The sequence below is a fragment of the Antechinus flavipes genome, chromosome 1, assembly GCF_016432865.1.
Source record: "Antechinus flavipes isolate AdamAnt ecotype Samford, QLD, Australia chromosome 1, AdamAnt_v2, whole genome shotgun sequence".
NCBI lineage: Eukaryota > Metazoa > Chordata > Mammalia > Dasyuromorphia > Dasyuridae > Antechinus > Antechinus flavipes.
Window position 1 is genome coordinate 508,021,342 of NC_067398.1, and position 23,904 is coordinate 508,045,245.

The window sequence follows — 23,904 nt, forward strand, 5'->3', positions numbered from 1 at the left end:
GAAGAGATATGAGAAGACATCTTAATCATCTTCTTTGCCCAAGTGAAAGGTCCATGGATAGGGAACACTGGATGCATTTTCAGACTCTTTTGATGTGTTAATTAGTTTTACTAATTTCTTCTCCCCTTCTTTTCCTTATTTTTTTTTAATATATTTTGATATATGAAGTGACTTTCTGAGAAGGGAAAAGGGAAGAGTACTGGGAGCAATTTTGGTGATTTAAAAAACAAAACTCAATATATATTTTTTTTAAAGAAAACAATATAGCAATTCATTTCTTGATGAGGAGGAAGAGGTCTGAACTTTGGCTATGTGGTATATGAGACTAAAGTATAATGGACATGATGAAGATAAAAGTAGTTGGAATTTTTATTAATCCTATTTATGCATACAAGAAATTAGAGAAACAGCCATATGGTTTTTTAATTGTAAATTCACAATTAACAAATTACATCCTTTATCTATTATCCAATGATCTTAAAATACAAAGACCAGAGAAAACAACTATGAATTTCTATTGCATAATGTGTTCTTTTTTAAATAACTTGTTTAAACTTAGTTTGTAACTGATTGATATTTTGACCCTTTTCTCACCTTCTCTTCTTTCCTTTTAAGCAGCTTTTAAAGCACTTAATGTGTGTTCTTTTTCTAGTGCTTAATAAATGGTTATAGGCTGTAAATCACTATCCACCAGCCACCTTCCCCAAGTAAAAATCTCTCTTCTAATAACTAGTGAAACGCTCCATTTCCTAACTGTGCCATTGTCCTGCCTTATACCACATGTGTGATATGTTCTGCCCTCTCACTTCAGAATTTTAGTTTCCCTGGCTTCCATCAAGGCTCTCGTTAAATTTCCTCTGTAGGAAGCCTCTCACATCTATACTCTCACTGTTAGTGCCTTCCTCTTGAAAGTACCTTCCCTTTACACTGTACGTATCTTATATTTATGTATTCAGGGAAACACTATTTTTCCCATTAATACAAATGCAAAAATGGAGTTTTACCTTTTTTTGTATTCTTATTTCTTAGCCCAGTGCCTGCCACATAGTAGTAAGCACTTAATAAATGCTTTGATTTACTGATTATGATTGGTGGCCTACTTCAGAATTCATAGAGCTTTCAGATCACTTCATTTCTGTATCAGTTGATACAAATCTTTCTATATTTCTCTGAATCTTTTATATTCATCTCCTAGTGGTACAACAAAATTTCATTTTGATATTTGTTCATATCATGATTTGTTTAGCCATTACCCAATTGATGGGCACCTATTTTGTCTCCAGTCCTTTTCAGCAACACATATTACTGGAAATATTCTTAGATAAATCCTTTCTGTCTCTCACTTTTGGGGGTATATACCCATTAGTAGAACTCTTAAGCCAACAAAGACTGCAAAAAGTACAGTGACATTTTGTTATAATACAAGTTGTTTTCTAGCATGGTTAAACCAAATTCACAACTACTTCAGTAGTGCACAAATGTGTTTGCCTTTGCATTATCCATCTGAGAAGTTCTATTTTCTTCTTTTGTCATCTTAGTCATTTTGATCAGTGAAGTCGAAGACCAGAGTTGTTATTTTGATTTCTTTTAGTATTAAATGGTACACTTTTTCATAGTGTTGTTGATAGCTTACTTTTCTTTCTTGGAGAACCAGAAAAGCCTGTTCATGTCCTTTGATCACTTAACTATTGAGGAATGATTCTTCATATATATTTGTATCATTGATTTATATATCTTAAATTTCTCTTTATCAGGGAAATCTTTGTGAAGTTTTTCAAAATTGTTTCCCTCTTAATTCTAATTGCATTTATTTTTCTTGTTCAGAAGTTTTAATTTTATGTAATCAAAATTGTTTCATCTTATATTTTATTCTCATCTTCGTCCCTTAGGTAAAAATTTCATTTCTTTTGTCATAGTTGTAAATTGCAAATCCTTATATTTTTTTACTTTATCTTATTTGATTGTATTTGCTTTTTTTCCCCCCTTCTAGTCAGTTCCTTTTACATAGAATAAGATGATGAAAATTAGACATTAAGGTTAATATTATTCAATTGTAATTGAGATGTTATAACCTTACCCCTTTGTCATTCCTCTCGTCACATAATTCAGATCTGAAGTTGCTGGGTCTTGCCCTTTGTTACATGAACTTCATTTGGTTTTCACTTTCCTCTTCTTTATCATATTATATGTTTCTCTTAAAAATCTTGATATCTCCATTACATGTAAATAAATATGTGTGCATTCAACTTATTATTCAACTAATTTTCTCCTGATTCTGTAAGTACAATTCATATCTGCCTCACTGTTAGTATAGTATGATTCTGCTGCAGTCCTATTGTGCGAAATGTTAAGTTCCTTTTTCCTCATTTTTTTCTCTAATGAATTCCTTTATTCCTCTTTTTTCTTTACTTTGTTGAAGGAGAGCATCATAAAACTCTGTTAAGTACATCAGTTTATGTTAGTTTCTTCTCTTTTTCTTTATTTCTTTTTTTTCCCTGAGGCTATTGGGTTAAGTAAGTTGCTCAGAGTCACACATCTAGTAAGTACTAAGTGTATGAGGTTAAATTTGAACTCAGGTCCTACTGACTTCAGGACCGGTGTTCTATCTATAGCACCATCTCACTGCCCTTTCTACTCTTGTAAGTTTTCAAGGGACAGAGAGTTCTTTCTCCTTCTTGAACTGTAAACACTTGATTATCATTTAGTCCTTTCACAATCCTTAAAGATAGATTCCTTTCTAGATTTTTCTCATCTCCCTTGTTAGAGTTTTAAAAATTCTGCAAAATTATGGTTTTCTCAAAATGAACACTTAAATAACTTCTCTCTCTTATTTTTTTTTACATTGGTCCACTTTGTTACCTGTAAGTTATATTCATTTTTGTATAAGTTATTTCTGTAAAACTTTTTCTTTTGCCTTTTGCTTTTCATCTTAAAATATTGTCTTTTTTTAATGTAATTGCTGCCAAATCTTGTGTGATCATGTATGTGGTTCCTTGGTACTTGCTATCTTTATTCCTAGATGCTTGCAATGTTTTGTTTTGTTTTGTTTTTTGTTGTTGTTGTTTTTGTTTTGTTTTGTTTTAACATGAAGTTTGGGTTTTGATATTCCTTGAAGTTTTTCTCTGATTTAGTAATTTCATCAGCTTTTAGGAGTTCAATTATTGTCTTTATACAGATCACATATACATACATGATATGTATATGTGTTTCCAGTCTTAATTCTCTTCTAAATCTTCATCATTCATCTCCAACTGCTTAATAGCTGTTGAACTGTATATCCTGTGGGCTTCTCAAGCTTAACATGTTCCAGCAGTGAAGTTATTAATCTTTCACTAACACTCCTTTCTTCCCCCCAACCATCCCTCTTTCAAACTTCCATATTTCTGTCAAGAGCATCCACCTCTTGCTTGGCATTCAGGGCAGCACCTTGGTGTTATTGACTTCTAGCTCTTCCTCACTTAATCAGTCAAGAACTGCCAAATCTTTTCACTTCTGCTACTTCAATATCTATTATGCTCAACCAGGGAATATTCAGCATGGAAAAGAAAAGATTTAGGGGAAATGTGATAATTACCTCAAGTATTTTGAGAGCTTTCATTTGGTAGAGAGATTAGGCCTGTTGTCATTGGCTACTGAGAATGTAAGTTTCAAAGAGGCAAATTTAGTTTTGACATAATGGAAAATTCCCTAATAATTATAAGCATGTATGTGAAATGAGTTTCCTTGGGAATGGTAGTGGGATCCCCATTATTGAATATCTTCAAGCAGAGTTCGGATGACTACTTATTGGATGTGTTGAAGAAGGGCTTTTCCCCCAGATATAAATTAGACAAAAGAGTCATTTCTGTCTTTTCCAGTTCTAAAATTCTGTCAGTATATGACTACGATAGAATCCAACTTAATGAAAAATATTAGAAACTTATGTGGCAAACAATGTGCTGAGCTCTGGAGATACAAATGCAAAATAAAAGCAAGAGAGATCCTGACCTCTAGGAGCTTCTAGGGAAAAACAGCACCAAAGGGAATTGTTTCCACAAAGGATGTTATAATTAGGAAAGTCACAGGAATGTTGACTAAAACCATGGAGAAACCAATTAGCAAATCCTTTCCAGGAGCAATGGTAGTGGTGTTGATTTAGTATTCTCAGAGCGACAGTGAAAAGATGGGAAACATGGTTTTGGGTCTGTTGCAAATTATATAAAGTTTGCTATTTGAGTTGTAGTGTATAATTCATCAATAAAGCCAGTGTGGACCCAATAAGTCTTAGAGGAACAGAAGCAGAGTGAATGACAAGGATATGGCTTGAGCAAGCATTCAGAATGCTCAAATGAATCACATTCCCTGGTGCCTACAGAACATGTGGTCTCAGATCCACTGTGGGTTACTTTTGAGATTTTAGTGGAGAAGCAGTCAGCATTCACTAAATGTTTATATGTCAAGAGTTGTGCTGAGTGCTGGAATACAAAGCCAAGAATGAAATAGTACATGTCTTCTGGGGAGTTATATTATCTGTTGGGTGGAGACAACCTCTGTCTTTAGAAATATACAAAATAGATCCAAGACAATTTTGGGGGAATGGCATTAGTATTTACTATTCAGAACTAGCAGAAACATCAGGAAAAACTACATGTCGAAGACTATCCTTGAGCTTATTTTGAAGAAAACCTAGTGATTCTGAGAAACAGAAATAAGGAGTCCATTTTAGACACAGGGGACAGCCAGTATAAAACTTGGAAGAACTTAGTGAGAAATGAGATAGTGAAAAGACCAAGCTGGCAGAATTCGTGTTTGGCGGGGATAGGTATGGGTCTGATATGGCCTTTTCAAATGACTATGGAGGAAAAAATATTTTAAACATAAAAACAACTTTTAAGTGGATTTCATTGGATATCAATCCCAATAGCCCTAATTTATCCCCTCCTTTACAGACACATGATGAGAAGACTGATACAGGACTCAGCTAGCTGAACAGCTATAAAATGCCCAAATCTGGGTCCACAAAACCAATTCAGAGTGAAAATTCTGACAGTGACGGCAACATGGTAGAAAAACCATCTGGAAGAAAGGTAAAAATCATTCTACTTAAAATGGATCAATCATTTGGGATCAGAGTAGAGCATATGGCCATTTTAGTATTTTTAAAGCATAACCAACAATAAAATAAAATAAAGTAGTTTTAGAGATAGTAATTAAGATATGAGAATAAGAACAGTGAAGTTTTAATCATGTTGATGGAATATGTAGATTACATTAATAAGTTCATAAATAATTTAAAATTTCAGGAATGGAGAATATATGAATAAATAGAATCCATAGATAAGCCAAAATTTCACTTTTCTCTCACATAACTATCAGTCCTGCTATAAAGTTGCAAAATTTGTCGGGAGTTAATTTTACCTCGTTTCTCTTTCTTTCTTCCTTTTCTGGGGAATTAGCCATCCTTTTAAAGAACTTGCATCAGTAGTAGGCAGCAAGTATTATCCCATTGTCTCAGAAATAATGATAAACTAGCATTTATAGATAGCTTTAAGTTTTGCAGCATAATTTACAAATATTTTACTTTATCCTCACAATGACCCTAGAAGATAGGTACCCTGTACCTCTATTCACCTTCTATTTTCTAGAAGCAAGTTTTATTTTCAAGGATTTTGTTTGTATTAAAGTCTGTACTTAAGAGTTCTGAAGTAAAGCTACCTTAGTCACCATTAGTTTTATTGTTCATGAAATTACTTGAGTCAGACTTGCTAAGAGTATACCTAACTTCAGACTGTTACTCTCACCTGCCCAATACCAAAATTTCCCCTTTAGTGCTAAATAGGTGAGTAATACAATACAAAGTAACTGACTATTTGGGATCCATCCTCCCATTGTAAGTGGAAATTTGGAAGAGTAGTCCAGGACATTTTCTATATATATTTACTTTACACCACAGTGTAGTGTGTGAGTAACAAAGTATATGCTTTTAACAATAAGTATTGGAGAAGAAGAACTATTTGGGACTGTAATAGTGATAGAAAACTTAGGATCAGTGGATTTTAAGATTTTCTCTAGAAAGGAACCTTGTTTATCTAATCTAATCCACTCATTTTACAGATGAGGAAATAACCCTAAGGAAGTTAAATGACAAATGTAATGTCATAACATAGCTGGGAATTTGTCCTAAAACTTAGGACTGTGAGTTCAGTTCTCTTTCTATCACATCATGCTTTAAAGAGGTCATGATTTGTAAATTGAACTTGAAAGATAGATACAATTTTGATGCTTAGAAAGGAGGTTATCCTTGGTTAGATTAGAGATCACCCAGCAGCATGGTGTCATTAGACTCAGAAGATATGGATTAAATTCCTATAGCTGACATTCATTAACTAGGAGATCATGGACAAACCAGTTAATCACTGTAAAGTGGAAAAAAACTAGTACATAAATACATGCTTCACAGATTTGTGGTGAGGAAGTGCTTTATTAATGTGAAACATTGTGATAAGAAAACAGATTGTGTATTAAGAGAAAGTCATTAGAATTGAGGTGGTGAATAGGGAATTAGATTTAGGAATCAACAAAAACAAAAGTAAAAAACAAAGTAAAGGATTATAAACAACATAAAGAGACCATCTGAAAACATACAGCATGAATTTATAATATGACAGATTGACCCAGTTCCTTGATTCTCTCTAGCAATATTTTATGATCTAGGAATAGGCATAAAGAATATAAATTGAGTATTGGTTGAGTATTGTTATATCAAAGGTCAAAGATTGAAGAAGTCTTTGGTAGTAAGCTACCATTGAAATAACTGACCATGGAAATCTTAGGGTAAGGGAATTAGGAGGTATTTAAAAAAAAAAAAAATATATATATATATATATATATATATACACACACACACACATACATACATACACATATATACACACATATGTGTGTGTGTATATATATATATATATATAAAATGTATGTATATATATGTAACCTTGGTGAGGCAAAGTATAAGTTCAATATGTATAGGGAAATGGGAGTGGTTTTAAACATAAGATGATTGCAATTGAAAAGAGGGAACATACAGTCTTATGATTTTGCAGGTTGATTAATACCTTATTGAACACTACATCCAGGTCTTGACCGTATGGGTAGTGTGGGAATCATAGGTATTTGCTTCATGGAGAATGACAGCTATGAAATCAGTATGTCATGTGACTCGCAGCAGAAATGAAATTACCAAAGAGATGGAGTGAAAAGGAAAATAAGCCATATGTTTAAAAATATTCAGGAAAGTAAAAATGAGCCCTGGAAGACAGAACTAAAGCAATGAGCTTTTCTGATAAGTGGTATAAATCATAACTTCTTAAAACTGTGGATTGTGACTTCATATGAGGTTACTTGACTGAATGTGGGGGACGGGTCTTGAAAAATTTGGCAGCACTAAAAGGTATCAAATATCCTGTCAAGACTTAATTCTTTATTTAAAAATAAACAAGCACATACATCTCAGTATGCAGATTTGATTTTGTCTTTAATAAATGGTAAAATTATATATATACCAAAGAACTGTCTTAAAATAAATTTCTTAGTAATAAATGTTTAATTTGTATACCTGTTTTATATTCTTATATACCTAGAGTCACATAAAAATTTCTCAGACAGAAACAGCTCTTCATGAGTAGAAAAAGTTTAAGAAACTTCAGTGTAAACAGATGGCCACAGCTGATAATCCTCTTTTCAATCAGAAACTAATGCATTTCAAAGGTTTAGTACAGAAAGCACTTATTACTTGAAAGGCATATTTAATGCTGGCAATACCTACATCCTTTCAGGGTTTTAACTTTATAATGGGAAAGACAAGAAAACAACACTGAGAAGAGTAAAGAGCACAAAGGTTCTGGCAAAGTGCTGTGAGAAATTTGAGGATGATTAGATTGCTTTCACCTGGACAAAGGGAGAAGGAAGTTAGGGAAGATTTCTTGGAGGAGATAAAATCTGAATTGGATCTTGAATGAAGTGAAGAACTTCAAAAAAGGCAGGGGGAAATCCATTCCTGATATGAGTAATGGCTTGAACAAAGGCAAGAAGACACGAAAGGATAAAATAACAACTGGTGATGGTAAAGTAGTCCAATATTAACTATTGGAGTTAATAGTTCATTTTTAGTGATTATTAAACAAAGGAGCCACTCAAGAGTTTTTGAGTAGAGAACTTATATGATCACAGCAGTGTATGGAGAACATGACTTAGATAGTTTTGCAAGATAGCCTGGAGACATGACACACTAGTTTAGGCAAGAGTGAATAAGTCATTTGCAAGAATTGAGAAATTATAAGAAAGGGCAGGAATAGAGGGGGTTGAAGAGTTTGTAAGTTTGAAATATGTTGAATTTTAGATAGCTACTTGACATCCAACATGAATCTGTACTAAAGATTTAGTAATTGCACAGTATCATGCTAGATATTCTAGATAGTATCATGCACGAAAACAGAATAATGAAAAGGTTGTGGTCTCTACATTTAAGGAATTTACAAATATAGTTTGACTTCTACCTCTTCTTGATTTTATATTTATTCCTTTTCTGTCCTCACAGTACGCTCTTCTTTCTTTCCCCTTCAGGGCTAATATTCTCCAAGATTTTTTCTTCCCACCTCTTCCTTGGCAGCCATTTTGAATTTCATGTCTTTAGAGCTGAATTCTAACATGTTAGAGTTTTCAGGATCCTTAAAGGTAGTCTGATGTAACCCTTTCATTTTACTAGCTCATGAATCCTGAATTTATAGTTACTACTCTACCCCTTCCTCCACCTCCAGTTTCATATTTTTATCTATTTGGATATCTGTATGGTACTTCATATTCAGCATATTAAAATCTTATCTTATTATCTTCTCTCCTAAAATCTGGTTTACCTCCTGATTTTTTCTTAATAGCCCTACTGAAAAGCTTGGACTAATATTGATTTCTTCCATCTTGCTTACCCAGTATGTCCATTTAATTGCTAAATCTTAAAGATTTTCTTCCATAATCTTTTGTTTCATTCCCTGCTCTTCTTTCTACTCAGCAAATATTTATTCAATACTTACTGTTGTGGTAAGTGAAATACAAAGTTTAAATAAGTCATGCTCCCTGCCTTCTTCAACATATTATAGTAAACATGACATGCCTACTTTTTATATATTATAGTTATTTGCATATGAGATAGAAAACTAGTATAATGTGATTTCTGAGAGAAGTATCCTACTTACTGGTGGAGAAGTATTACCTACTTACAATAGGAGGTAGCATATCAGTTGGAGTCCAAAAAATGGGTAAGAATACATTAGATAGAGAGTGATGGAGGGAAGAGCTCTCCAGCCATAGAAACAACATGAACAAAAGGCACAAAAAGAGAAAAATGAAGTAGAAAAATTATATGTTCCATGCTCCCTACTATACCCTGAGATCAAGATCTTAGAAATATCTCATTACCTCTCAAGTAGACTTTTTCAATATAGCCTTCTAAGCATTGTCATTTTAGAGTCCACTCCTTGTATCCTCCAAATTAGTTCTACACACTGCTCCTGCTAGATTAATCTTATACAGCAAAACTACAAGGGTGTGAATGAAGGGAGTAGAGATGGGGGGAAATTAATTCTTAACATGAATGATTTCTTGAGCAAAGTCAAGAAGACGAGAGAGAGCCAGGATAACAACATGGGGGTGAACAACTACCATAATCACAAATCTTCAGTAGTTTTCTATTGCCTGCCAAATTAAATATAAACTCCTGGCATCAGAAGTCTTCTCCAATATAGTCCTATCATGTTTTTACAACCTATTCTCTCGTCTTTCCCTTAAATGTATTGAATTCTGCTACTAAATTAGGCAGAATTTGAAAAAAATAAAACTGTAATCTGTGGCCTTCTTTTCCAGCTCTGTTTAATGAAACAGTATGGGGTATTTCCTCTACCATGAATGCTGCTTCTGCCAGTTCTGCCTGTTGAAATTTTAATTTCAACATTTTTTTATTATAGCTTTTTATTTACAAGATATATGCATAGGTAATTTTTCAGCATTGACATTTGCAAAACCTTTTGTTCCAACTTTTCCCCTCCTTCCCCCCCATCTTTTCCCCCAGATGGCAGGTTGACCAATGCATGTTAAATATGTTAAAGTATAAGTTAAATACCATATATGTATACATGTCCAAACAATTCATGAAACCATTCCTGATCTTATGCTTAGCCCCCAAACAAAGAGTAGTTTCCGTTTTTTCTTAAAATTAAGAAAAATGAATGCAGGGAAGTATAATAATGAAATGACTTCATAGAGTAGAGTGGTAGGTGTTCAAGGTATGAACTGGGGGTATTATGTAGGTGGGACTGAGTTAGATTAGAACTAGAATTGTAGAGAAAGTGTTATGTGGGTAATAATAATGAAAGAAGAATATGTAAAGGTAGGATAGGAGCATCAGATGAAAGAAAAGGGAGAAGTAGTTAGATAGAATTAAATGTCTTAAAAGAGCTCTGACTATAGAAAGCTTTTATGGAAACAGGAAAGATCAGAATACAAACCTAGAAGAATTTTTTGCAAAGGCAAAATGACTACAAGTAAAGCTTCAAAGGGGGATATGAATTGATTTCCAAGTCAAAAGGCTCTCTTAGAAGAGTTCAAAAAGAATTAGGCATGGACCCACACTTAATACCATATACCAAGATAAGATCAAAATGGGTCCATGACCTAGGCATAAAGAACGAGATTATAAATAAATTAGAGGAACATAGGATAGTTTATCTCTCAGACTTGTGGAGGAGAAATAAATTTGTGACCAAAGATGAACTAGAGACCATTACTGATCACAAAATAGAAAATTTTGATTATATCAAATTAAAAAGCCTTTGTACAAACAAAACTAATGCAAACAAGATTAGAAGGGAAGCCACAAACTGGGAAAACATCTTCACAGTTAAAGGTTCTGATAAAGGCCTCATTTCTAAAATATATAGAGAACTGACTCAAATTTATAAAAAATCAAGCCATTCTCCAATTGATAAATGGTCAAAGGATATGAACAGACTATTTTCAGATGATGAAATTGAAACTATTACCACTCATATGAAAGAGTGTTCCAAATCACTGTTGATCAGAGAAATGCAAATTAAGACAACTCTGAGATAACACTACACACCTGTCAGATTAGCTAAGATGACAGGAAAAAATAATGATGAATGTTGGAGGAGATGCGGGAAAACTGGGACACTGATGCATTGTTGGTGGAGTTGTGAACAAATCCAGCCATTCTGGAGAGCAATCTGGAATTATGCCCCAAAAGTTATCAAACTGTGCATACCCTTTGATCCAGCAGTATTACTTCTGGGCTTATATCCCAAAGAAATACTAAAGAAGGGAAAGGGACCTGTATGTGCCAAAATGTTTGTGGCAGCCCTGTTTGTAGTGGCTAGAAACTGGAAATTGAATGGATGCCCATCAATTGGAGAATGGCTGGGTAAATTGTGGTATATGAATGTTATGGAATATTATTGTTCTGTAAGAAATGACCAGCAGGATGAATACAGAGAGGCTTGGAGAGACTTACATGAACTGATGCTAAGTGAAATGAGCAGAACCAGGAGATCATTATATACTTCAACAACGATATTGTATGAGGATGTATTCTGATGGAAGTGGATTTCTTTGACAAAGAGACCTAACTGAGCTTCAATTGATAAATGATGGACAGAAGCAGCTACATCCAAAGAAAGAATACTGAGAAACGAATGTGAACTATTTGTATTTTTGTTTTTCTTCCCAGGTTATTTTTACCTTCTGAATCCAATTCTCCCTGTGCAACAAGAGAACTGTTCGGTTCTGCAAACATATATTGTATCTAGAATATACTGTAACATATCTAACATATATAGGACTGCTTGCCATCTAGGGGAGGGGAAAAATCGGAACAGAAGCGAGTGCAAGGGATAATGTTGTAAAAAAAATTACCCTGGCATGGATTCTGTCAATAAAAAGTTATTATAAAATAAAATATATAATAAAAAAAAAGAAGAGTTCAAAAAGGACTTTAAAAAAGAGACATAGGAAAAAAATGGTGGGAAGAATTATGAAAGTTGGCGGTGGGAGGAAGCCAACAGTTTGGAAAAGGAAGCATAAAAATTGACTAAAGAAAAGAACTTCTTAAAAAAATAAATTTGGTGAAATGGAAAAAAAAATCCACTGAACAAAACAACTCCTTTAAAAGTACAATTGGCCAAAGGTTAAAAAGTTAACTGAAGAAGATCATTAGCTGAAAATTAGAATTGGACAAATGGAAATGAATGACTAATGAGACATCAAGAATCAGTCAAATAAAACCAAAAATATTGAAAAAAAAAAAAAAGTAAAATACCTCATTGGAAAAACAACTGACCTCGAAAATAATTGCAAAAGAGATAATCTAAAAGTTATTGTACTATCTGAATGTCATGATGAAAAAATAAGACCCTGGACAACATCTTTCAAGAAATCATCAAGGAAAACTGCCCTGATACCCTAGAACCAGAGGGTAAAATAGTTGTTGAAAGAAACCTTCTGAAATCACCTCCTGAGACTCCCCCAAATGAAAACTCCAAGGAATATTGTAGCTAAATTCCAGAATTATCCAATCAAAAAAAATACTGCAAGCAGCCAGAAAGAAACAATTCAAATACTGAGGAGCTACAATCAGGATTTTCCAGGACCTACAATTACCACATTAAAGGATCAGAGGGCCTGGAATATGGTAATCCAGAAGTCAAAGAAGCTTGGACTACAATCAAGAATCAACTACCTAGCAAAATTAAACACTATCTTATTGAAAGAGGGGATTTTCAAAGTTTAAAAGAACAATATTTAACTCTCCTTGGAGAATCAACACCACAGATAGCTATGGAAGCAGCAGCCCCTTGAATACAGCAATTGTGACAAAACTAAGCTGTAGCTTCAGTTTTTCTTGAACTTAGGAAGTAAAAGTTTCCCTGCCCTCTCAGAGAGCCAGTTCAACTTGGTTAAAACAGATGTTATTCCTAATATATCCCATCCCTTGGGGTTGCTAAAATTTTCTAAGTGACCTTCCATCAGTAAAATAATTTTAAAACAGGTCTGGTGGTTGTACTAAATACAAATAATGAAAATAACAACACATTTTAGAACAATGGGAAAGTAATGTCAGGAACAATTCACAAAAATCTTCTTAGAATAAAACAGTCATGTCACTCAGAAGCAACAATATAGGAAGATTTTCAGAAACATTCATTTCACTGAATGAGTGACCAAATCTCGATTATTGTCTCTAGGCCCCAATATCTAGTTCATATGAATTAGAATAATTAAGAAATCATAATCATCTTGCATGGAACCTGTCCCAGAGCTTTAGTCTATCCCAAAATGTAAAGATCAGTTTAGGTAGTGAGCATTTATTGGGTATTCAGGCACTATCCTAAATTAGGATTATAAATGTATGCAGGGACAAGGGACAAGACAGTCCCTGCCCTCAAGGGGTACATACTTCTTGGGAGATAATATGAAGGGGAACTGGAGAACAAAGAGCATCAGGGAAAATGTACCTGTGTGGGGACAAAACTGCTTGAAAGAAGATAGAGAAGTCCAGAAAATGAATTGAACCTGAAGTGAGCTTACTTCCTCTTGGCTATTACCATGTTACTACCTTTTATGCTTCCTATCTCTACTTTGGACTATAGGTCTATGCATGCCCCTTATGGGACAGAGGCTGCATGGTGATTAATAGTTCTTTAGTTCAGTATGATTGATTTAATCTTACAACAAGTAGTGGTTTCCTAGTGATATAATGATTGTCTTATACTCAGTATACTGCATATAAACTGGGACAAACTTAGCCAGAGACAAACTCGCAAGGGGACTAAAACAGACTGGGGGAAGACAGTGGCTGGAGGCTGGAGGACTAGCTCCCAGACTGAGACAGATATCAAGACTGAGACCATCATGGTGGTCCTATGCCTCCCCCATAGAAATCAAGATACATTCCGGAGAACCTTCAGAAAGCTAGCCCATGCCCCAGGCAACAAGACAAGATTTTGAAGGAGATAATAAAGAATTTAGACATTAACACCTGACTATTCTTATGGTGATTACTCTGCTGAAACAAAGGCTGGTTTGGAGACCTCCAGAAAACCAACCAGAACATTACAAGCGTAATTGATGATTAAACTGTCTCATGTCTCAGTTCTTGCCCTTGAGCCAGCCACCCCTCCAAAATAGCAAATTTTAGTGGCTGTGTTAATGTGACAGAAATGGCACTGGTCTGGAACTCCTGGAGAAATCCCTCTAAAAGAGAATTTTTAGAGGTGGACTCTTCCTCTACTCAGGACAGATAAAAATCATGGGCTTGACAAGACCTCCAGTACAACAGTGTTTCTCTGAGTTGTTTAGGGTACTCTTGGGAACAAAAACCTTAATATCTGGGCAGAGATGATAAAATAAGAAGGACTAGAAAGAGTAAATTGGGACTCTTTTCAACAGTAATTGCTCCTGATTAGGAGTATCTTCTTGAATTTACATTGGAATGAAGAGCCTTGCTTCTACACCACTGTTTTATCAAAGACATATATATTCTAGGAAATAAGACATCTAGCCCTGATAATCTTGGATATTATAATGAAGTTATTGTCTTTAGTCCATTCTAGCATTCCATGATACCTGTTGTTTGGGGATGATATGAACTATGGAAAACTCAGCCTATTGGCAAAGATCCCAGTCTTAGATCTTAGAAGTAAAATGAATACCCTGATCCTCATGCAAGGAAGACCTTGAAAATATAGCTAACATTTATAGAGGGCTTATTATGTGTCAGGCATATACAAAGCATTTTATAGTTATTATCTCATTTAATCTTCACATTAACTCTGAAAGGTAGGTGCTATTATTTATCTCCATTTTACAGAGAAACCTGAGACAAACATAGGTTGAGTGATTTGCTAGGGTCAACAAATAGTAAACATTTGGAACCAGATTTGAACTTTTCTTTCTTATTCAGTGCTCTCTACTGTGCCACTTACCTTATTCAATAAGGAATAATATGTTTTTTAAAGGCAATAATGGTGACCTATCATGATGCCATTATCATCAATGCAAAATAAAACTAACATTGCTATTTCAGTCTTTGAATTAGGTGTAAACTGCATTGAGGGCAAGATTCTTGCCTTTTAATGGAGGAAAGGGGCCAATATAATCAATTTTCCAATCAGGACAGGTCAAGAACCATGTGGGAACATAACATACTAATCTTTTGAAGATAGAAGGTATGATTAGCAAGGAAGAATGCCATTGAACAGAAGTAGCTGTGTGTTACTTCAGTGAGGGGACTGCAGTACAGCTTTATGTCTGCATTGTTGATGGCCCCAATCACTAGTCTTTGCCGTTTTTATTAAAGCATTGAACTGATTATTCAGTTGAGTAAAGGGCATATGATATCGTACAAACAACTGTATTGCATCAACAGAATTCCTCCATTGTTCTTGTACCCTAAGTAGTCTTTAGTTATCTAATTTCATTCTTTATAAGCTTCAGGCTACTCATCAAAACCAATAATCATTGCCCAGAAGTCAGTATAAATAAAATCTTCTCTTACCCATTCCTCAAGGCTCTGTCATTGTAGTTTGGCCTTTTAGGAAGACTTGCCCAGAATCTCCATCCTGTGGAGAATCCCCAGTTACTGATGCTTTCAAGTAGTAGGTTACCTTTGACACCCATCTGAAATGAAATGTGTAGAAAGATACCTTTCTTCCAAGCAGATCTGACATACAAGCTTAATTTCACCTCCATTTTTGCAATAATCTTTTCATATATGTAATTTGGGTATATTAATTTTAGTTATAGATAATATAAAATGATGTTCCTTGAGAGCAGAGTCCTTATTGAGAATAAATGCATTAATGTGGGAAAACTGAGACACTAATATGTTGTTGGTGGAATTGTGAACGGATCCAACCATTCTGGAGAGCAATCTGGAATTATGCTCAAAAAGTTATCAAACTGTGCATACCCTTTGACCCAGCAGTGTTTCTACTGGGCTTATATCACAAAGAGATGTTAAAGGAGAGAAAGGGACCCACATATGCAAAAATGTTTGTGGCAGCCCTTTTTGTAGTGGCAAGAAATTGGAAACTGTGTAGATGCCCATCAGTTGGAGAATGGTTGAATAAGTTATGGTATATAAATGTTATGGAATATTACTGTTCTATAAGATATGAACAGCAGGATGATTTCAGAGAGGCCTGGAGAGACATGAACTGATGCTAAGTGAAATGAGCAGAATCAGATCATTGTACATGGAAATAACAAGATTATACGATGATCAATTCTGATGGATCCACGTGGGTTCTCTTCAACAATGAGATGATTCAGATCAGTTCCAATGATCTTGTGATGAAGAGAGCCAGCAAGAGAACTGTGGGAACTGAATGTGGTTCACAAGATAGCATTTTCACTCTTTTTGTGGTTGTTTGCTTACATTTTTTTTCTCATTTTTTTTCCTGGTTTGATTTGATTTTTCTTGTGCAGCAAGATAATTCTATAAATATTTATGCTTATTTTGGATTTAATATATGTTTCTACCATGTTTAACATAAAAAAAAAAGAATAAAGTTCCTTTGAGAGAGAGAGAGAGAGAGAGAGAGAGAGAAAGAGGGAGAGAATGTTTCATTAAAAAAAGATTTGTTCTGACTATGTTAGGTTTTTTTGTTTGTTTGCTACCATTTTGACAAAGTTCAAAGGAACAGCACTCTTATTTAGATTGTGAATATGTATATTTGAAATGAACTGTATATTTAAGGTAAACACAGCTGTGTTTGTTTCAAGAAAGCTAATTATTTGTAGACTGCTTTGATAAATTTAATGCAAAGAAGCCAGGATAGTATTCCAGTTCACATTAGGCCTCACATAGTTGAGATTTAATTCTAACCTCTCTTTGTCTTTAAAATAACAAGAAAATGGAATCAATGAGAAAATGTAAATATAATTATTTATAAATTATTTATATTAGCATAGGAGTCATCATATTTTTCATTTATATAGCACTTCAAGGTAGTAAAATACTTTATATCCATCATCTTATTTGACCTCACTGTGAAAAACCTCTTGTTTTCAGATAAGTAAATAGATGCTCAGAAAGGGGAAGTGATTTACAGTCTAGGGGCAGCTAACTGGTGCATCAGACACTTAACACTTACTGTGTGACCCTAGGCAAGTCACTTAACCCCAATTGCCTCAACATCAAAAAAAAAGATTTATAATCTAGTATTTGAGATAAGCTCTACCTGAAGTTTTCTGAATTCCAAAGGGTATGATCTACTATATGTTCTGTGAGTCAGCAAGCATTTATTAAGTGTTTACTATGTACAAAGAGTTGACAGAGACAAAGATATGACAGTCCCTGCCTTTAAGGAGCTTATATTCTATTGGGGAAAATAACACAAATCCATATAAGTTTATACAAAATATTTACAAAGTAAATAGTAGGTGATTTCAAAGATAAGGTACTAGTAACTGGGACGATCAGGAAAAGTCTCATCCAGGAAGTGGCACTGGACTGAATCTTGAAGGGAGACCAATATTCTAAAAAAAGTAAGGTGAGAAAGGGAATAACCTGAGTAAAGGGACAGTCAAGAGAAGGTATGGCATTTTTGACTCATCTGAAGAGTGCTTGACAAAGAGAAGTAATATAAATAAGCCTAGAAATGTAGGCTGGAAGCAAGTTGCAAAATGTCATAAATGCCATGGGAATTTGTATTTTGTCTGAGAACAGTCTACAATTTTTTGATTGTTCCTATTAAAAAAAATATCCCAAATGTATATATTTATAAGTCATGTACATACATGTATACTAATAATCACATATATCACAAAACACTGAAAATTTAATATTTTAAAAGATGAAACAATATTTGATAAATATTACTTGGAGTAGAAGAAGAAAATGTAATAAGAACCATGATACAGGTCATAGTCGATCAATAAGAGTATCCTAGTTCTGCACAACTCACTTTGTCTGACAAAAATGAAAAGTAAGGAAGAGAAAAAGTTCTTATTCACCAGTCATTATCCTGGAACATATATAGTCTGCCTTCAAATGAAAATTCAGTCTTGATGTAATTAGGGGGACAACTGGGTATACTGAAAAGAAAAGAAATATTTCCAACAGCAACTGGGTACCTCAGTAATGATTAGGTTATAATTGTCCTGAGACTTTAAATTTTCTTCTCTGAGAGGAAGAAGGAAAAAGGGGACTGAATAGGAGAGGATTGAAGATTTAGACATCCCCATAATTGCTTCTTGCAGGGAAAGAAAGATGCCATTCATCTTCCCGTCATTTTAATTGATTGTACACACAATCCTCAGGAGTCAGATCATGGTCCCCAATGGACCACAGACCCCCACTTTCAAGACCACTATCCTAGAGACAAGAGAGAGCCATTGGAGCTTCTTGAACAAGGGAGTACAGAGTTATGCTTTAGGAATATTAGTTTGACAGATATGTGAGGATGGATTGGAGAGGAAAGAGAGAGACCCTGATTGGGAGATCAAGTAGGTTCTGCAGTAATCCAGGTGAGAGGTGATAAAAGACTGAATTAGGTGTTAGAATTGGCAATTGATTGTTTGTATGGGGTGAGAAATGAGGAATTAATAAACTCAAAAGTCGTCAACTGAGATGCCTAGGAAGGATAATAGTGCCCTTGACAGAAATTGGGAACATTGGAAGAGGCATAACTTTTGGGAAAAGGCGTGCAGCACAGGGAGCAGGGAAGTGACAATGAATAGAGTTCTGTCTGTCTATATTCTTTGTTAACTCATTAGTTTCCATTGATATTTAAGTTATCTTTATGCATATACCTCCCAAATTACATACGCATGAATTTGTGTGTGCATATATACACACACACATATCTCCTGAGCTCTAATTGTATATCTCCAACTGCCTATTACAATATTTAAAATTAGGTGCCCCATTGACATCTCAAACTAACAACTAAAATTATCTTCATTATCTTTCTCCCTCCTCTCTTCTCTCCCCTCTACAATATCTCTTGGCTGTGTTCCCTTCTTACTCTTTTTACAACCACCCTAGTTCAGGCATTTAATCATCTCTTGCCTGGTCTTTGACAAAAAGATTTCTCAGTGGCCTCTCTAATTCAGGTCTTTGCTCCGTAGCAAAGATCTTTTGTGATCTTTTCTTCACAAAGTTGCCAAAGTGATTTTCCTAAAACAGGTCTGAACATATCATTTCCCTTGTTAATTAAGTCCAATGAATGGCTCTCTATTATTTCTGGAATCAAATAAAATAACTAATGTTTAGCACTTTGCAGCCTTTGCAGCCTAATCCCAACCTGCCTTTTCAACCTTATTAAAGTGTTATTTCACTTTACTCACTCTAGGGTCAGGTCCAATTGGCCCTCTTATAGGTTCTCACATATAGTACTCCCATTTCCTTTTTGCCTTTATGCTGTCTGTCTCTCATGCCTAGAATGTATTCCCTTATTTCTTAGTATATCCTTGGTTTCTTTCAAGACCCAGTTTAAATGTCACCTTCTACATACTTTTCCTGATACCCTTCAATTTCTAGTGCTCTCTTCTCCCTATGGTCAGGAAGGCCCGGGTTCAAATCTAATTTCAGAATTTATTAACTGTATGATCATGGGCAAGTCATTTGTCTCAATTTCTTCATCTGTGAAATGGAGATTATAATAGCACCTACCTCCCAGGATAGCTGTGAGATATTAAGTGAAATGATATTTGTAAAATGCTTACTTAACACAGTCCCTGGCACTTAGTAAGTACTCAATAAATGCTTATTTCCCTTCTTCATAAGTAAGCTCTTTGAGGATAAAGATTGTTTACTTTTGTCTTTGTATTTTCAGTTTCTAGGACCATTCTGGGTACATTATTGCTGTTTAATAAATGCTTATTGATGAATTAATTGTTTGTGATATTAGTAAGATATAAAAGTCCAGTTGGTAGTTGGTGACATGAGCTTAGAGCTTCTTAGTGTCCAGGGTGCAGTGGTATTGATCTAAATTTCATCTGCATAAAGATGATAATTGAACCTATGAGAAAACTATAGGAAAACTGTTTCAAAGGCACACCTTCAGCTGTGTCTCCCATGCATGTGTAAAAAGTATTCTAGTTTTGTGAAAACTCAGTGAACCTCACATTGTTCTCATCTGACAAGGCTTAAAACAAGAGAAAAGATAAAAAGGGCCCATGAGCAGGGCTTTAAGTGATATTTACAGCTAGGGATGAGACAGGAATGATGATCCGGCAAAAGATATACAGAAGCAGCAGCCAGACAGGAGGAAGATATAGAGGTCAGTGTCATAAAGACACAGAGAGAATACTGCAGAGAGGTCAAGAAGGATAAGAAAGAAGGGCTATTCGATTTGGTAATAGTTCATTGGTAATATAGGAGAAGACAGTTGAGTAATGAGGTCAAAAGCTAAATTGTAAGAGAAAATAAAAAGTAGAGCCTTAGATAGGCTGCTTTTTGGTCATGTGAATTATGCAAATTTGTAAATAATATAATTATTTATATTGGCCTAGAATGTGACTCCCCCCCCATTTAAATATGTTTAAATTTTATTTAAATTACATTCTATTTGATATATATACATAAGTTGTTTTTATTAGAAATATAACAAAGTATATATAAGATTGTTTTATTATTCTGAATTTATTATCTTATTGCTGTTGTTATTAATATTCTGAACATTTAAATATTAAATATAATGTTGAAGAGTTAAGCATTCTTTAATAAGAATAAGTCACATTGAATATTTATCACAACAAGGATTAGTTCTCTTCCCTTTCCCCTTTCCCACCTTACTTATTTGCAGTGCAGTGACAAAATAAAAATATCTTTCTGCTCTACCTTCCACATTAGAAATAAATACATCCCTCAGGCAAAATATCCACCTAAATTGAACCACCTTTTCCCTTCTCAATTGTTTGCACTTTTTCTGTAATTAAGAGGTTATGGCTGATAATTAAATGTTTTTACAACAGATTCCACTGTAGTAACTATAAACAAATCAATGATTTAATTACCAAAAAACAATTTATCCTTGTTTAAATTTGTCAATAAGAACCTGGCAGTAAGATTTGTTTTAGACAAACTTTTTATATTAAAAACTTTGTGAATAGGTAAAGAAACATAATATAAGAAGAAAGACAGTGAGGACTCAAGAATAATGCCAAGGTTATGAACCTAGTTGACTGGAAGGATGATTCTCTAAACAGAAAGAAGGGATTTTGGAAGCAGGCTGGATTTTGAGAGAAACATAATGAAGTCATTTTTGAACATGTTGAATTTGAGATATATATGATTTTTAGTTTAAAATATCCAATAGATAATTGGAAGTAAATAACTAGAGCTTGTGAGCAAAGTAGGGATGACTGTATAACTTTGGAAGTCATTTGTATAGAGAAATTAATTAAGTTTAAGAAGATGGAAGTTGCCAAATTGGGGCAACAATAAGTAGGTCAGAGAATGTGAAGAGAAGTAATAGGAAATGAGTCTAGAAAGGTAGCTAGAGCCAGATTATGAAGCCTTTAAATGCCAAGCTGCTGTGTTTGTATTTTACCATAGAGACAGTAGGGATTCACTAACATTCTTTAGCAGAATAATACAGTCAGACCTGTGCTTTGGGAAGATTTCCTTTTTAGTAGTGTGGAAGATGGATTGGAGTAGTGAAAGAGTAGAAAGAGGGAGAGCAAGTTCAGAACTATCGTAATAATCAAGAAAAGAGATAATGAAGACATGAACCAGGGTAGAGGCCTTGTTAGTGGAGAGAAGTTTGGACTAGGTACAGGTATATTGGGAATTGGGAATTTTATTTTGAACATGTTGAATTTGATATATCTGCAAGAAAATTTTTCTTGGTCCTGCTAGCTTCCAGAGATTTCCCCCTTAAGGGAAACCGTCTACTCCATCTATTCTGTATCTTGTATGTACCTATTTCTATACATTCTGTCTCTCCCATCAGAATGAAAGCTTCTTGAGAGGAGGTATTCTTTTTTTTCCCTTTCTTTGTGTCCCTAGCACTTAACACATGGCCTGGACCTTAGTAAATATTTAATTAATTAATGCTTGTTGATTGATTACAAGTTGAGAATTAGTGAAAGAACTCAGGAGGATAAACAGAACTTGTGGATTTCTAAAAAATTGGAGGTTTTCATTCAAAGGCTGGATCCTGAATGTATTGTAGAGATTTTTATTCAGGTATAGATTGAACTAAGTGATCCCTGAGATCCTATTCAAGTGTGAGATTCAATAAAATACCACAAAAAAAATCCAATCAGTGCTGCAGGCTGCATATGATGTCTTGTTGAGCATGTTTGTAGGAAGGTATTTTTATTTGGATTGCACTAGTCAGTAAACTATTAAGTGCTAGGTTGTGCTTTAAACACTGGTCAGACACTGTGCTAAGTGCTGGAGATACAAAAAGAAGCAAAAGCTCCTTGACCTCAAGGACTTCACAATCCAATGGACTAGATTGCCTTTGTTATCTTTCTTATCTCTGAGATTCTATAATTGTGTGAAGTTCCCTTAGATTTGCAGTAGAATATAATTCAAGCTACTTTAGTTAAATGTTTTTGTTTATCCACTCCCAATCTAACCTATATTATTCTGTGATCTCATCAGTGTTTGTACAACTCCCAACAATCCATATTCCAAACTCCAAGCCTATTCATTACTTGTGGCTTTGTTAATATGATCCCATAAGTTCACCCCAGGAGGACTATTTGGGGAAAGAGTTCTTCACTTTCTTTTGAATACCCCTTCACGCTTCATGTCAGTTCTGTCTTTTTCACTTATGGATTTCCTTGACAGCATCTTTCTTATTGGTGGTGTCAGTCAAATAGCATCAAATACCTTCTGGCCACAAAGTAACTTAGAAAACCACAAATTAACATTATCTGTGTTGTATTATGTTTGTATGTTGTTAAACATTTGCTAATTGCAATTCAACCTGGTTCAGCTGCTCTAGGGAATTTTGGATTCCCTAAGCGAATCCCTTGCTTATAATGTTTTAAACTGCAGTGTATCTAATCCCATTGCCCTTTGCATATTCTCAGAGATGATAACATTCCATAACTCAGGTAGTCTTACTACAGAAACACAAAATTTTGGGGTTTTTTATCCCAAACTAATACTATTCCTTCAGAGATTTATTCTAATGCAGTAGTTTTGTCTGAAACATAAATATTTTTCTGTAGAGCAAAAATACAACTTATTTCTACCATTCCTTTCTCAACCAGTTATTTGTATATGCAGTGTTCAATTTTTCATTGTCAAATTTACACCAGTTATGGGAATCTGTGCAATTAAACTAGATGAGTAATATGAAAAAAAGTAGCAAGATGTTCAAGCTGGAGAAGGGAAGACTTAAAGAAGACATAATAAATATCTTTCAAGTATTTGAAAGACCCTTAGAGGGATTGTACTTATTTAGCTTGGTTCCAAAAATCAGAATTGTTTGCAAAGGGTAGAAATTATAAAAGTATCTTGTTTTAATGACATGAAAAATCTTAAGAACCCTGGAAAAAATGGAATGGGCTGCCTTGAAAAATAATTGATTGCTCTTCATTTGAGAGTTTCAAGAGAATACCAGATATGATTATTTGCTGATTTTTACTATTCAGTTTTTTTTTGTTTTTTTTTTTTTTGTGCAAAAGTCTCTCTTTTAGCAATTTGGAACTATGTCCAAAGGGCTATCAAATTGTGTATGCCCTTTTATCCAGCAGTGTCTCTACTGGGTCTGTATTCCAAAGAAATAATAAAAAAGGGGAAAAGACCCATATATGCAAAAATGTGATGGAATATTATTCTATAAGAAATGATTAGCAGACTGATTTCAGAAAGGCCTTGAGAGACTTGCATGAACT

General features: G+C 34.3%; 1 protein-coding gene across 7 annotated transcripts in view; it reads left to right on the forward strand.

Moving 5' to 3' along the window:
* ANKRD12 (ankyrin repeat domain 12) overlaps positions 1–23,904 on the forward strand; it is a 168,012-nt gene that overhangs the window by 39,882 nt on the left and 104,226 nt on the right. For 5 of the 7 annotated variants that reach the window (XM_051970453.1, XM_051970451.1, XM_051970457.1 and 2 more), the window contains one exon: positions 4,929–5,066. The exons of the other annotated variants lie outside the window; for them this stretch is intronic. In XM_051970453.1, the coding sequence (XP_051826413.1) occupies positions 4,980–5,066 (87 nt within the window). In that variant the 5' untranslated portion in view covers positions 4,929–4,979. The remainder of the gene's footprint in view (positions 1–4,928; positions 5,067–23,904) is intronic. 7 annotated transcript variants of the gene reach the window in all.